General features: G+C 37.5%; 1 protein-coding gene across 1 annotated transcript in view; it reads right to left on the bottom strand.

Moving 5' to 3' along the window:
• Nucleotides 1-16,693, bottom strand: part of Cenpe (centromere protein E, 312kDa) — a 60,742-nt gene that overhangs the window by 17,960 nt on the left and 26,089 nt on the right. Inside the window, exons 21-36 of the mRNA XM_013023746.1 lie at nt 16,503-16,528; nt 15,102-15,395; nt 14,474-14,746; nt 14,189-14,344; nt 11,690-11,896; nt 10,763-10,921; nt 8,553-8,843; nt 8,272-8,430; nt 6,912-7,202; nt 5,141-5,425; nt 4,835-4,993; nt 4,138-4,425; nt 3,312-3,599; nt 2,190-2,348; nt 1,728-2,009; nt 593-751 (exon numbers count right to left, since the gene is read on the bottom strand). Of these exons, the coding sequence (XP_012879200.1) occupies nt 593-751; nt 1,728-2,009; nt 2,190-2,348; nt 3,312-3,599; nt 4,138-4,425; nt 4,835-4,993; nt 5,141-5,425; nt 6,912-7,202; nt 8,272-8,430; nt 8,553-8,843; nt 10,763-10,921; nt 11,690-11,896; nt 14,189-14,344; nt 14,474-14,746; nt 15,102-15,395; nt 16,503-16,528 (3,476 nt within the window). The remainder of the gene's footprint in view (nt 1-592; nt 752-1,727; nt 2,010-2,189; nt 2,349-3,311; nt 3,600-4,137; nt 4,426-4,834; nt 4,994-5,140; nt 5,426-6,911; nt 7,203-8,271; nt 8,431-8,552; nt 8,844-10,762; nt 10,922-11,689; nt 11,897-14,188; nt 14,345-14,473; nt 14,747-15,101; nt 15,396-16,502; nt 16,529-16,693) is intronic.

Raw genomic sequence — 16,693 nt, 5'->3', positions numbered from 1 at the left:
TTTGGCCCTCTTCATACTGGATTGGTTTTGCTTGCTTCAGGATTTACAATACATTTATCTATTCACTTATTGGTAGGTATTGAGTTGTCAGTTCCTTACTATAAGCATCCTTACCATGCTGCTATGAGCATTCTTTTTTTCTTTCTTTTTTTGGGGGGGGTCTGGTTGGGGGCCTGCACTTAGGGCCTGGGCGCTGTCCCTCAGCTCTTCAGCTCAAGGCTAGTGCTCTACCACTTGAGCCACAGCGCCACTTCCAGCTTTTTCCTTTTTGCTTATGTGGTGCTGAGGAATCGAACCCAGGGCCTCAGGCATGCAAGGCAAGCGCTCTACCACTGAGCCAACTTTCCAGCCCACTATGAAAATTCTTATGTAGTCCTTCACACTCTTTTCCCTTAGGTAGGTTCACATGGAGGATCAGAGATGCTGGGCCACATGGCAGGAACTTCAGTATGGATAAGTGCCAACATCCCAGATGCTTCCAATGTTTATGTACCACATCATACCTGCCCCCCCCCCAACCCTCCCTAGGTTTTCAGCATGCATATACCAACTATGTAATCAATGAAATCCCATTCCCCCCACAAAAAAATACCTTTTCTTTTAACTTGGCATCTGAATTTTCTAAATCCATTTTCATAGTTGCTATTTCCTTTGTCTTCTCAGCAACAATCACTTTAAGTTTATCAATAGTTTCTTGGTGCTCTCTCAGATCCCTGTGTGCAATTCTCAGCTCCTCTTCCTTCTTTAGTTCCTTTCAGGAACAGTACAGATCTTATGTTACCAAGTATTTTTTAAATGATGTGATGCATTTTCTTATTAAAGAGAATGTTTTTTACTTTTTTTGTTTTTGTTGGGATTGAACCCAGGGCCTAGAGCACTTGGAACAAGTGCTTCCTACTGAGCTAATACTTAGGCTGCTTCTTTTTTGATGTGCTGGTACTGAAGTTTGAACTCAAGGCATGGGCATTATCCCTTAGCTTTTTAACTCAAGGTTTGGTACTTCACCACTTGATCCACAGCTCTACTTCTGGCTTTTTGGTGGCTAATTGGAGATAAGTCTCATGGATTTTCTGGCCTGGGCTGGCCAGATCTGATCATCAGATCTCAGTTTCCTGAGAAGCTGGGATTAAAGGGGTGAGCCTGCTTCTGCTTTTACTTCTTAAACTACATCTTTGTGATAAAGTTAGTTTCTCTTTTGGTCCTCATCCCCTGACACTTACTTGTATTTCAGAAGCAAACACATTATACATATGCTATTCAGCAGTTTCATTCAGCTTTAAGGGTTATTCTGGGCTTCCAACTAGGACATCAAATCTGTTTTGCATTTTTAAGATCTGCATAGGATTTGGACACATTGTTTATATTTACTCAGTTTCTTTCAAAGAAACAAATAGACTGTTTCTCATTTTTAATCACAAACTATAATAATAAACTATGTACGCATGTGCATATTTATGTGTTTATGTATATATATATGTATATATATATGTATACATATATAAGTATATAGTTTTCCTTAACAATTTGAGTTAAGACATATGTAGGATAGATTTCATTCTGTGGCCCAAATGCTGGCACATTGAAACCTTTGAAGAATACCAAATTGTCTGCTAAGAACCAAAATTATTCTTCACTCTTGCCAACCATCCCTTATGTCTCAAAGGTAAGTTGCTGTTGTAAAGAAACAAAATATTGCAGAACAAGGAAGAAGAAAGACTGTAATTTACCTTGGCCTCTGTTTCCCCAAGGCTGTTTCTCAGTTGATCTCTTTCTGTTTTGAGGGTTTTCTCCACAGTTCTCAGGCAACCATTTTCCTCATTAACAAATCTAATTTCTTCAAGGTTTTCTTGAAGTTTCTGAGTCAACCTGAGCTTCTCTGATTCCATGCTCTCCAGAGTTGAATTCTGGGCTTCTAGCTGTTTCTTTAATTGTTCCATTTGATCCATAGTTTCCTGGAGATCATTTTTTACTTTAAGAAGTTGCTGCTCTTTGTCTTGAAGTATTAGGATCTTGAGATAACCAGAAGTAAGTTAGGATTAAAGGTACATGTGGAAAGCCTAATAACAGTTTCTAAATTGAAGAAGCAGATCTCACTTCCTTCAATTCTAGAGTCCTTATATTGCTGCTTACACAGATCTCAAACTCCCAGTTATTTAGACAACAATAACAACACATAATAATAATACTACCTGTGCTCGGAGGGCAGCATTTGTGTTTTCTAAGTCTTCTTGCATACTAGATATTTCATCTTTCTTCTCAGAAACAATACCCCTCAATTTATCGATGGTTTCTTGGTGTTCTTTTAGATGCACATGAGCAATTTTTAGCTGCTCTTGTTTTTCCAGGTTCTTTATTGTTTAAGAAAAATAAATAGAGGAGACCAATACAATTCAAACAGTATGAAAAAGTCTACGTAAAAAGTTAAAATTTATAATTGTAACCCCTCTGTACGGTATTTTCACACATACAAAAAAAGTTAAAATTTAGCTGGGTAGTGGTAGCTCATGCCTGTAATCCTAGCTACTCAGGAGGCTGAGATCTGAGGATCATAATTTAAAGTGAGCCTGGGCAGAAAAGCCCCTGTGAGACTCTTATCTCCAATTAGCCAGTAAAAAAGAGGAGTTGTGGCTCAAAGTGGTAGAGCGTGCTTTGACCGAAAGAGCCTAGGTCCTGAGTTCAAGCCCCACAACCAAAGAAAAAGTTAAAATTTCCTTCCCCCAAGAGACATTCCACTCTTTACTACACTACTTTTGCATTTCAAACATAGTCTAGACACATTCAAACACATTCCAGTTATACTACTCTGCAACTTTATCCTCCCTAACAGGCATTTACTATTACAAGTTATTATTGCTCCTGCTTTTTTTAAAAATTTTAAATTTATTTATTGTTATTGTAAAGGTGATGTACAGAGGGGTTACAGTTATATAATGTCACTCCTTCCCTTGTTCTCTCCCAGTTTTTCCCTTGCATCTCCACCCATGAGTTGTATAGTTTATTTTCAACCTAGTGTCTAGTGAATACCACTGCTGCATTTGTTTATCCTGCACTGCTTAATGCTGTGATTGTGCCAATATAAACAGTCCCTAACTAATGGTTAGGCAGAATTTTCCCGAGTCCTTTGTCTGTTTTATTATTGCAATTTGCTGTAACAGATATCCTTCCTAGAATTATCTTTTGCACAACTGTATAAACATGTGCAGGAGGGATAGCTATGGTCCATGTTGTACTCTATCCATAAGCTCCATGACCCATCATTCTTCTAGGACACAAGGTCATAGTTACTAGATGGGGGAAAGATGGTTACTCACTTTAGTTTTGGTTTCTTTAAGGTCTTCCTGGAGCTGTTCTCTTTCTACTCTGAGAGTCTCCTCCATATTCCTAAGGTCATCTCTTTCTTTTGTTACAGATTTCATAACTTCCAGGTTTTCTTGAAGTCTTTCAGTCAACTTTATGTTCTCCATCTCTGTATTTTCCAGAGTTAGTCTCTGAGCCTCAAATTGCTCTTTCAAATGTTCCATTTCACAAGACTTTTCCTGAGCTTCATTAATAACATCCATCGTAAGACACTGGTGTTCTTTTTCCTGAAGTTCTTGGAGCTGAGAAAATTAAAGTAATTAGGTCAACAGAAAGAAGGATTTACTATCTCCCTGTCTCTCTCTTTCCTCATTCACAAGAGTAATTCTTAAATTAAGGCCAATTATTTACATTACAAAAAATTATCTTAAGTTGTTGTACAAAGGGGTTTCAATTCAACATGTCAGTTTATGAGTAGAACACATGCTGTTCAATGAACTTCCACCATTCTCTCCGACACATTTTAATCTAATGTATGTACTTTCTTAAGGAAAACAATAATTAGGCGCTACTTTCCAGTTTAACAGAACAAGACCTATTTTTCTTATAATTCAGCACATGAATTTCCTAAACTCCTCTGACTTTTGGCTTTGCCTTTCCTGAAGCATCTTGTACTAATAGTTTCTTAGTATTCACTAGGATATATGCAAACAGTTTTCAATTTCTTTTCTATTTCTTTTGTGATTAAGAGAAAAATGAGTAACTTAATAGTGAACACTATCATGACAACTACCTTAACCTATTTTTGTTTTCAAGAACTGTTAAAGGAGGAAGACTTACTTTGGTGACCATGTCTTTCATGTTTTCTTTCAGCTGGTCCCTCTCCACTTGTAGGGCCTCCTGCACCCTTCTCAGTTCATCTCTTTCCTTAGTTATAGCTTTTATTTTGTCTTGACTTTCTTCAAGACTCTTACTCAGCTTGAGTCTGTCACTGTCTATACTTTGGAGGGCTGAATCTTTGGCTCCAAGAAGCATCTTGAATTGTTCAACGTCATTCAATTTTTCTGGAGTTTCACTGAGTTCTTTTACATTGATAAATTGTTCCTGTTTCTCATAAAGCTCTTGGATCTTCAAAATAATAAGTTAAATAATAAAAAATACACATGTACATATACATATGTACTATTACTATTAGATTTTGCTATTCCTGGGGCTTGAACTTAAGGCCTGGGTGCTGTCCTTGAACTCTTTTATTTGAGGCTAACACTCTACCAGTTAAGTCATAGCTCCCTCTCCAGCTTTTTAGAGATTAATTAGATAGGAGTCTCATGGATTTTCCTGCCCTGGCTGGCTTTGATCCTCAGATCTCAGCTCCTGAGTTGCTAGGATTGCAGGTGTGTGCCACTGGTGCCCATACACATATTTAAAGAAAAATAAGAAATGGTTGCTTTCCGAATGACTTCAGAATGTAAACAGTAGCTACCCAGTTATCGCCCTCCCTCAAGTGTTCTCCCCCTTTTCCTGGTCCCTGATTTACCTTTTCCTGTAACTTGCCATGGGCTGTCTCTAGTTCCTTTTGAATGTTTGATATTTCAGTTTCCTTGTCTGCGAGGTTCACTTTCAGTGTATCAACAATTTCCTCTTGTTCTTTCAGGCAACCACGGGTAACTCTGAGTTCTTCCTCTGTTTCTAGGTGCTTTAGTATCAGAGGAAATTAAAAAAAATTACAGAAGCAATAATAATTATAATAGTGTAATTGATACCTTCCCATAAAGATTTAGTTTTATGAAAATCTGCATATAAAATGTTTTTAGAAAATACACAGTGAAAAGATGAAACCTACTTTTGCTGTGATTTCTCGTATGTCTTCTGTAAGTTGGCTGCATTCTGATCGAAGAACTTCCTGTAATTGCTGTAGGTCATCCCTCTCCTTCGCTAGTGACAATAATTTCTTGTGACTTTCTTCAAGTCTCTCAGACAATTTGAGCTTTTCCATTTCTACTGTGAGCAACGCAGAAGCTTTGGCTTGGAACTGTGCCTTTAACTGCTCCATCTCACTCATCGTTTTGGTATTATCTTTTTCTTCCATATTCAAGGACTCTTCTCTTTGGTCTTGAGCCTCTTGGATCTTAAGAGAAACATAAATAATACAGATGACATCTAGAGATAGTTTAGGGAGAAAGAAGTTCATTTTTTTTTTTTAGAACAACTGAGACAGGACTCAATGACACCTTTACAGAGTAATCTTTCTACTATCCATTTTTCCATTATTTAGACATTTAACACCTTTTTTTTTGTCGGTTGTGGGGCTTGAACTTTGTCCCTTGGCTCTTCAGCTCAAGGCTAGCGCTCTACCACTTGAGCCACAGCGCCACTTCTGGCTTTTTCTGTTTCTGTGGTACTGAGGAATCGAACCCAGGGCCTCGTGCACGTGAGGCAGGCACTCTACCACTGAGCCACCTTCCCAGCCCTGAACACTTTTTTTTTAATTGAAAGATCATCGTTATCAATGATCCTCTTAAGAGATCAGGGATCAAATAGTACTATTTACATGATTTTACCTTCTTGAGACTTACACGTGAGTGGTAAAGGTAGACATTATTCGTAATCTTACCAACAAAGACACTGAACTCCCAAGCCTCAATGTCACACCTGAATATTATGAGTAGGAGGGACTTCCTAGAAGATAAGATAGTTTTGGCTGAGGTGTACAGGATGACAGCATTCATTACACAAAGACTGTGGAAGTATTGTATTGTCAAGAGCCTATCCAGCCAGAGCTCCTGAAAGCCTAGAGTTGAAAAGCACAGGTGAGTGTTGTTGGAGTACAAGGAATAGCAGAGTGAGCTAGGCTGGAGAACAGCAAGGTGTGTAGTCCAGACTCTCCCAGACCACATGTAGTCTAGTCTTTGTTTCAAGAGTAGCAGTGGGATAATAAATGTACAGGGCTGGGAATGTGGCTTGGTGGTAGAGTGCTTGCCTAGTATGCATGGAATCCTGGGTTCGATTCCTTAGTATTACATAAACAGAAAAAGCTGGAAGTGGCGCTGTGGTTCAACTGGTGAACCAAAGAAAGTTGGGGCCTGAGTTCAAGCCCCAGGATTGGCAAAAAAAAAAAAAAAAGTACAGTGAATAGGGAGAATACAATCAGTAGGCATGATTTCCAGGTTTCTGATGGAATCGATGAGAATGACAGTAGTATGAACGGTTTTCCTTTTTAAAATTAGGACAGGGGCTTACCATGTAGCTCAGGCTGGCCTTAAACCTATTACCCTCCCATTTCAACCCCCATGAACTGAGATTATAACACATACCACCATGCTTGTCATAGAGGAACAGATTTGAAGAACTAAATAAAAGCATCCGCTTTTGGCTTTACCTATTCAATAATTTGGCATTGGTGCTTCTAAATCACTTTATAGCGATCTTCTTTGAAACACTGCTCTCCCAGTTTCAATAGTTTGTTAGCTTTTGCCAGCGATCATTTAATTTATTTCCAAATTCTCTTCCCGATCAGTTCATGATTAAAAGGCATTTAAAGAAAACTAGCACCCCCAAAAAATCAAATCTGAACACTTGATTTTGATAAAATGGGAGGAACACATGGAACTCACATTAGCCAAGGTTTCTCTGACGTCTTCTTTCAGCCGGTCATACTCAACTTGAAGTGCTTCTTTTATCTTTTTAAGGTCATCTCTTTCCTTGGTTAGAGACTGTATCTCTTCCTGACTTTCTTGAAGTTTCTTAGTCAGCCCGAGCACTTCCATTTCATTGCTCTCTGTTGGTGCTGAATTTGTGGTTTGGGAGTATTCTTCCAATAGCTCAAGTTTATTAATTGTTTTCTGTGTCTCACTGTCTTCTTTTATATTAGGAAGAAGCTCTTGTTCTTCATGAAGCACTGACACCTTGTAATAGTCATAAAGTACCAATGTTAGTATCTAGAAATCATTATCATCTTTTTAAAGAAGAAAAGGTCAGGACACTTTTCACAGCAATGAAAGTGACTTTGAATCTTTAGGACTTACTTCAGATTACAACACCACTTACTCCTTTCTTCTGAACTCCACTGTCTCTAATCATAACTTTACGACTTAACTACTACTTTCTTTCATCTTAGATCCAAGGTGAATCAATTCTTGCATGTTACCAACAAACTGTTATCTCAATCAGTTGTATGTGCCTTGTTTTTTGTCTAGTTTTCAAATGCTACAAGAAAAACTACAGCTGAACTATTTCCTAGTAAATGTACTGCTCAGATAGATCCAAAGCTACTCTCAATTTTCCCATGTGTGGACACTGATTTTTTTTTCTTTTGATCATGTAATTTTGCATATCATATCTCTTTTAAACTACATGGGAATTGAGGGATTTAAAAACTAGATCTACACTGATGAAAAATAACAGTGTCTTATTTATTCCTATACTTTTTTTTTGTCAGTTGTGGGGCTTGAACTCTGGGCCTGCACACTGCCTCTCAGCTCTTCAGCTCAAGGCTAATATTCTACCACTTGAGTTACAGTACCCCTTCCAGTTTTCTGGTGGTTTACTGGAGATAAGAGTCTCATAAACTTTGCTGCCAGGGCTGGCTTTGAACTTTGAGCCTCGATCCTCAGATCTCAGCCTCTTGAGTAACTAGGATTACAGGCATGAGCCACTGGAGAGTAGCTTATTCCAATACTCTTAATGTGGCACACAGGTTTTTAACATGGACTGGTCTGATTGTCCCAATCTTCCATTTCTTCTATAGTGTTTACTGTTATTTGATGTTACTTTGATTGCTTACTCATCAGCTTTCTCATTTTCCTGCAAATGGCTACAGGTTTCAGACTTTCTCTAACCATTCAGATTATATTTCTATAACCCAGATTGTCAACATGTACCAAAAGAATAGAGTTTAACTCAGTCACTACTTATTGCTTATCAAAAGAGAAAGGAAGGAAGAAGTAACAAGGGAAGGAAGATGAAAAGACATACCTTTTCTTGTAAATCAGTATCTGACTTTTCCAAGTCCTCCTGAGGCTTCACTATTTGAGCTTCTTTCTCAGAAAGGCTTTTTTGTAGTGCATCAATTGTGTTTTGGTGCTCTTTTAGATGCATGCGAGCAATGTTTAATTCTTCTTTTGTTTGTAGGCCCTTAATTGGTAAGTGAAATTTAAAGACTATTATCACAACATTATTCTGCCATTGCCTCTCTCTCTCTAGTTGACTGTCCTTAAAGGAAAGTTTATCAGAGAAAGAAATGGGGTACAACTTACTGTAGCTTCGATTTCTCTTATATATTCTTTAAGCTGGTCTCTTTCAATTTCAAATGATCCCTGTAATTCCTTCAGTTCATTTCTTTCTTTGGTTATAGATTTAATTTCCTCATAATTTTCATGTAGTTTCTGAGCCAACTCTAGCTTCTCTCTTTCCATATGTTCCAAAGTTAATTCTTGATTCTTTAATTCATTCTTTAGCTTGTCCATTTCATCCATCCTTTTCTGCAACTCACTCATCTCTTCTTTTGTGGTGAGAAGTTGTTTCTGCTTTTCTTGGAGTTGCTGGCTCTTAAAATGTACAAGTTTTATAATTATCATTTTGACCAGATCTTCCCAATTATTTATGTGAAAACATGAATACAATATTGCCTATAGCCCCAATATAAACAGACAAGCAGCATTTACAACTCATTGATGTATAAAGGTGGCATAAGAAATCACAATGAGTGTTGTTGAGCAATATGGGATGGGAAAAGAGAGTAATAGAGAGGGTTAATCTGATTAAAATATAATATATACAAGTAAGAAGTACTGTGATACAATTAATATGCACTAAAAAAACAATGAGAAGAAAGTAAAGCAGGCTCTGTTGGTTTGGGGGAGGCAGTGATTGGCAGAAGGGGAACTGGAGAGGGTAAATGAAGTGAAGATGGTCAAAGTACTTCATTTGCATATATGAAAACAGAACATTGAAAGTCCTTGAAATTATTTTAAGGGGATAGGAGGAGAGACAAGAGAAAGTGACAGAGGAGGTGACTTTGATTGGGGTACATTGTATGTCTGTACGTAAAAGTCACAATGAAATTCCCCCTGTATAACTAATGTATTTAGGTAAAAAACTTAGTATATACCCACATACTATGTAAATAAATAAATATATAAATTTATATATACACACACATACATACACACAATAAACAAGGCATAATGGGACACTTTCTAATGTTCCACCAAATATGTGGGTCCCTTTGGAACTTCAAAATGTGAACTTAATTGGAAATAGGCCCTTTGCAGTGGTAATTAAGCAAGGACGAAGGGCAGATCCCACTGGAAGTGGGCATCATATAAATGAGATGATAGAAGACACAGAAAGGATCCAAAGAGACCCAGGGAAGAAGGTGGCTTGTGGATGGAAGCAGAAACCAGAATGGTGCAGTAAAAGCCAAGCAGTTTAACTGGGAAACATGAGAAGGCAGAAGAGACAGAAAGATTCATGGATAAGTGTTTAGGGGAGCATGGCCAATTTTGGACATAGACTGACAAGAATCTATTTCTCTTGCTGAAAGCGATTTAGTTTGCAGTAATTTTCACTTTGCATACTTAGAAAATTTATACTTTACTTAGAATATCTATATATTTACTTAGAAAGTTTATTTTTACGTAGAAAATTTATATAGGTTGATGAAGGAAGATCAAAGTAAAAATAAAGGCAATAGATGAATCAAATACAATCTTTGGCTACCAAATAGTGGTAATTTCACACCATCTTAAAAACTTAAAAAAAATTTGTTTTTCACTTTTAATGAGCTACTTAAAGGGGCTGTGCAAAGAAACTCAGAAGCATAAACTGTCACAGGCTGTTGAATTCTTTTTTTTAGGTTTTAGTAAATTTAATTAAGATAGTGAAAAGAATCACAGTTAAAACAGAGGTGGCACAACAGAAACCATGATGTATTATCTAGAATGGAAGTATGTAGCTCTCAGAGGAAACAAAAAGGCTTTGTGGTTACATGCTAGAATCACTTTGGGATTATGGTTATTGCAGGAATCTTAGGTCTTATACACCTACTACTAGAGCACCTAACTTCCACAAAGGAATGATTCATTTAACTGAAAGCCTCAAGTCATCAATATGTTTGCACACAGGCATAGCCTTTGTTTTGTTGACAAGTGCTCAGGACAGCGCCTGGTTTGTAGTAGGGCTTAACAAATGTATCATGGATGATACATTACATGATTAGTGTAGAAGACATAAGGCCTCCTCTCACCTAGAGGCTAGAATAATATAATCCTCATAAGGAATGTTAAGTTCTTAGTATAAATTCAAACTGTCTAAAATTCCAAATGCCCAAAAAACCAACAGCCTGAAATCTGTTTATTTTGGAAATATATGCTATTTCTGGAATTAGGTCTACAATAATTAAAATTACCAGAAAAAAAGGAATAGCCAGGAAAAAATGGCCAGAGAAGTAATTTTGAAAATTTACCTTTTCCTTTACCGTTTCTTCAATGTCTCTCAATCTCTCATGGGCCCTAGCTAGCTCTTCATCTTTCTTTATGACTTGGTACTTTTCTTGTGCAACTATCTCTTGTTGCTTTTTTAGTTCATCTCCAAGCATTCTTAATTCTTCCTGGTTTTCAATGGTCTAAAATTAAAGGGGGTGGGGGGAAAGGTTGAGATTAAAATAAATATTGGCTCATGTTTTATTAAAAAAAGGCATTTATCTTAGCCCACAAATCAAGAAATAAGAGCAAATTCCTGCAGAAATATTTAAGAAACAGTGATCTATAGGGACGTTTTCAAATCATTAATTTCAGCATATATAGATTATATTATCTCTCAATATATATGTAAGAACTAACCAGGTGTGCAAATACTCAGAAATACCAACAACTAAAAACAAAATTAAAAACTTAAGAGAGTTAAAATAGAAGCATGCAAATTTAGGAAAGTACATAAAAGGCCTGCACACTGAAAATCTGTGTCATATCACCAAGAAAATACATGATTAGAAGACACAGAATAGTAAATAAATGTATTAAGAAATGTCCCAACCTCCTGTCATTAGGGAAAAGCAAATTAAAATAAGGTACATCTTCATTAAAATTAAAAGCCCCAATAAATATAAAGCATTGGTGAGAGAGGACACGGAACCATCAGAATTTTCTTAATTTACTAAAGGAAATGGAAAATGGAAAAACTAATCTGTAGCTCAGACTAGTAAATTCTCTTCAGGTTATGCACACACCTCGGTAGGACACAGCAGTTCCATTTAGGTGAGAACATAGGTACAGACATGTGTCAAACTTGTACTTCCATGAGATGAATTCATTGTTCACTGAGTAGAGCTCAATGAAGTTGACAAAACTTAAAAACTAAAAGGCATTGCCAAATATACAGTGCTAACTCCTACCATTTCAATATTTTCTTTTAGGTCCGTCTTCAGTTGTTCCTTTTCTGCTGTAATACTTTCCAGCATTTTTTGGAGTTCATTATTCTCTTGGATTAACGAGTGTATCTTACTCTGTTGTTGCTCAATTGCCTCCTCATCCTTAATATCTGCAACCAGTGTTTGGAGGCTTTGGGATCCCAAGTTCGCCTCTTTATCTATGCAGGCCATCTAAAATAGAATACAACAGAGCAAGGGAAGAGAGGTCATTATCCAAAAAGAAATGTACTGATTCGGATGTGAGGGTGATCTGACTGTGATCTCTGTCACCCCATTGATGGTCAGGGTTGATTCGACTGATCTGGCTGGTAGATGGGTGTCCCCTTCCTCCCTCACCGCTCCATGTGCATCCCTCCGGAAGCTGCACACTTGGTGGAAGAGGATGACCATCCCCGATAGGGGAGGACCAGACTTTAAGCAGTTAATGATAACTATCTAACAGTAACAAAAAATAGCCAATAATATTATGTATCAGTTACTATTCTATCTTAACACATTTAATCTTCACTATAACCTATGACTTCAAAACTTTAAACATTTATCTGTTTTTGTGAGCTGTTACCAGAGCTTAAACTCAAGACCATTGTGCTTTTGCTTGGCTTATTCTACTTATGGCTGGTGCTCTACCACTTGAACCATACTTCTAATCTGTCTGTTTTGCTGGTTAATTGGAGATAAGAGTCTCATGGACTCTTTCTGCAGAGAGCTCAGCTTCCTGAGTAGCTAGGATTACAGGTGGGAGCCACCAGTACTTGGCTTTGTTAAAAAACTTTTAAAACATAGCCTAATCCCCCATGCTGTTAACAGTCTCTTCAAATTGTAATTGCTAGTCGATGCTTATTCTCTACTATAAATAAATGATACTTCATTTAGCCACCTTCTTACTGTTTACAAGAGCCATGGCCATGGTGAGCATGTTTGGGATTGGTGTCACGCATGTGAGAATTCAGATTCTAAAGCAATAGTATACATGAGTACAGCCTAGACAGAAACAGTGTTCTGTAATGACAACAGTTCAAATTGGAATTCAGCCTTCTAATTAGTTAACATAATCTAACAGGTCTAATTACCAAGACAAAATGTCCTTCAGGTGAGACCAAGCTTACAGTTTAATGAGCACTTCAAAATGCATTCAGCATAGACATACCAATACAGCCCTCAGCTTCTCAGATGACTAGAGAGAGGGGCCCCTTGGAATACCAGCATTTCCAGTAGTATGATAGTGACTGTTTCCAGATAGCTAGTAGAGAGGACTTAGAATGTTCCAACATGGAGGACAAATGTGTTTGTCCAAAGTGATTTGATAGGTCAGTTATACTAATCTGATCATTCTACACTGCATGGAAGTGTTGCACTATACCTCATAAATACAAGCAATCAATGCCAATCAGAAAAATAATATACATAAAAACAAAAGATAGGGGAATAATAATCTTTTGGGAATTAGAAGTTATGGGTGGGCTGGGAATGCAGCTCAGTGGTATAGTATTCGCCATCTCAAGGAAGAAGGTGAACATGGCAGTGCACCTGTCATCCCAAATGTTGGGATGTCACAGTCCATATGAATACACCCAGGCAAGAAGTGAGACCCTATCTTAAAAATAACCAGCACAAAAATGGGCTAGAGGGCTGGGAATGTGGCTTAATGGTAGAGTGCTTGTCTAGCATGCATGAAGTCCTGGGTTCAATTCCTCAGTGCCATATAAACAGAAAAAGCCAGAAGTAGTAGCTCAAGTGCTAGAGTGTTATCCTTGAGCAAAAGAAGCTCAGGGATAGTGCCCAGGTCCTGAGTTCAAGCCCTGGAATTGGCAAAAAAAAAAGGGCTAGAAGTGTGGTTCAGTGGTAAGGTACCTGCCTAGCAGGCATCAGCCCAAGTTCACACCCTAGTCCTCCTCTTTCACCAAAAAAGTAAATATTCAGTACACATATATCCATTTATTTTAAAGATATTTGAAGAAAGTAGAAAATTCTGTTAAATGACATCTGTATAAAATTTAGGAGTGCCGGGCGCTGGTGGCTCATGCCTGTAATCCTAGATACTGAGGAGGCAGAGATCTGAGGATCATGGTTCAAAGCCAGCCCAGGCAGAAAAGTCCTTGAGACTCTTATCTCCAATTAACCACCAGAAAACCAGAAGTGGTGCTGTGGTTCAAGTGGTAGAGCACTCGCCTTGAGCTGAAGAGCGCAAGGATAGCGCCCAAGCCCAGAGTTCAAGCCCTATGACTGACAAAAATAAATAAATAAATAAATTTAGGGCAGTGTCCTTTGAAATGGACTGAATTGTGAGCTCTAATCAACTTTAGTATAGAATGTCTGACATAAAATAATTATCAAAGCTATAATTAATAGTAAACAATCTTTTAATTTTGTTAACCTTTGTCACAAAGGTTTAGAAAGTATTTTTTAAGTTCTGATACACTAGTATACAGAAAAAATTAGAAGAAATACCTTTTCCTTCCTTACCTTTTGCTGAAATTCACTTGTAGTTTCTCCTCTGTTCTCTATCTGTACATTTCTGGAAGTCTCTTCAGAAATTTTCATTTTCAGTATGTTAACTGTTTCCTGGTGCTGTTTCAAAGACTCTAGGGTATTTCGCAGTTGTTCTTGAGTATCTATATTCTTTGCCAGAGAAACAGAACAGCTTCGGTTACAATGTGAACACATAGTTTTAGTGTTTCTACTCGATCATAACTGATAAATGGTGGCTCCTGTAATGACTCTTCAAAGTTTAATCAGTTATAGCCATACCATGTTTATAGTGTCCTGGATGTCACTTCTGAGCTGATCTCGTTCTATTTGAAGGCTCTCCTGGATGTGCTTTAGCTCTGCTTTTTCTTTAGTTAAGGTTCTCACTTCTTCCAAGGTTTGCTGAAGCTGCTCAGTGATCAGTGCATTCTCTCTTTCTACATTTTGTAACCTCAAATCTCTACTTTTTACTTGTTCCTTCAGGTGTTCTAGGTCATTTAACATTGCTTGATCCTCAGCTGTTTTCTGCTGAAGCTCTTGGTTCTTCTGAGAAAGCTTCAAAGCAAAACATAAATCACACAGTAAAAGTTAAACACTGTTGGCTCACAGCTGTTATCCTAGCTACTTGACAGGCTGAGATCTATAAAGATTGAGGTTTAAAGCCAGCCCAGGCAGACAAATCCAGAAGAAACTTATCTGCAATTAACTTACAAAAACCTGTAAGAGAAGGTGTGGCTCAAGTGGTAGAGCATCATCCTTGAGTGAAAAAGCTAAGCAAGAGCAGAAGGCCCTAAATTCAAGCCTCAATAATGGAACAGGAACAACAAAACCACCACCACCAAACAAAAACAAAGTACTCTACAGCAAACTAAAGAAAGCTAAAGATGATTCTGCAATATTTTGCACTAACCTCAGTCTTCAAAGCATCCAAACTTAAACCAAGGCTTTCTGCTTCCTTAGACAGAGTTTCCACTTCCTCATTCATTCTTTTATTCTCCTCAAGGACCGTTTTATATTTTTGCTCCAAGTCCACATGAAGAGCTTTAAAGTTTTGAAATTCTTGACCAGAAGTTGCTAGGCCATCTTTAGTTTTCTCAATTTCTTCAAGTAAACCTTGAATTGTACTCTCCTTAAGAGCCACTTCAGAAAATAACTTGTCCTTTTCTGAAGTTATTATATACAGCTCTTCAGATTTCTCATTTATCTATGGAAAGAAAGAATTAAGATTTAGGAATGTAAACAATATGATACCATGAGGAAATTTTCAGGAAAGAAAAAGTCATCTAAATTAGGTAGATCTGACTGAAGAAAGGTCATTATCGTAGGGTATCCTGTTCCATTATTCTACCATGCAACTCTTCAATACATTGAAACCATGTGCCCTGCCCCACTGCAGGAAAAAAGCCTTCCCACAATCGGACAGTGTTTGCAGACACTAAAAGAATCCTCGACAAGGGAAATGTCAGAGTACACATAAAAACATACTTTTCCCAGTGAGCTTTATGTTAGCTGAGCCTGCAGTCTTTAACACTAGGTGATGTTCTATGCCCTGGTCTGCACCAATTCTACTAGAATAGTGGATTTAGAGCTATATAAATCAGCATACCCACAATGCTCCATAGTCATCCAACATTCCTTTACCCTCATTAGCTCATCTACTAGTCAAGCTGGATTTGTCTGAAGCTGTCCAATTCAGACACTTGTTTCATATCCCTGGGAAATCCACACAACATTAGCTCTATATGTTTAGTTATTTGCAGTGTGGGGTAAAGCTCTTGGCCTTGTTCACACCAAGTATGTACTCTACCACTGGGCTACATCCAATCCCATGACTCTCCTTACTGTCACAGTTCTCTAATTTAGCTGTGAAATGTCATCTTCTATGCTTTCTTTTCTAATCTTTGGGTCTTGAAAGGAGTGGATGGAGACAGGATAAATCACTCTTTTGTAATATAAATAAAATCATAAAATCATAGACTGGCACTTTATGGTTTTTCTCAGAATTTAAATTATTACCTTGCCTTTTTTTTAAACTAACATTTTTGAATACAGCGTAGATTCCCAAAGACTTAATAAATCCAAGAGTAACTTCACTAATACTTGTTTAAAACTACTGTTTATATAAACCATATCTGGTTGGTGGGCAGTTTAATCATTGTGAGCCATAAAGGAAGAGAAAGATTAGGAAACTGAACTAATGTAGTAAAAAGCAAGAGGCCACATAGCCTGGAGGTTACAGCCATCGGCTATAAAGGCAGCTCTGGAGGCTCAATGATTAGTTCAGTAATTTGGCTAATATAATAAGACCTACTTTTGTACTTGGTCTTTGCCTGAAAGCTGAGAAAAGACTTTTTAAAGGGTTACAACTAAACAAAATACTGCTTCTGGAGTTCTTTGGTAAGAAGGTTAGTTACTACTCAAATTCTTTCAACTTTTCTTGTAGTCACGTAGAGAGAAAGGAAAAGCTAGGATATAGATGGATAGACTCAGTCGTCTGGAAGA

Source organism: Dipodomys ordii, unplaced genomic scaffold (genome assembly GCF_000151885.1).
Source record: "Dipodomys ordii isolate 6190 unplaced genomic scaffold, Dord_2.0 Scaffold70, whole genome shotgun sequence".
NCBI lineage: Eukaryota > Metazoa > Chordata > Mammalia > Rodentia > Heteromyidae > Dipodomys > Dipodomys ordii.
The sequence above is the reverse complement of the archived record's forward strand: the minus strand, read 5'-3'. Positions and strand labels throughout refer to the sequence as shown.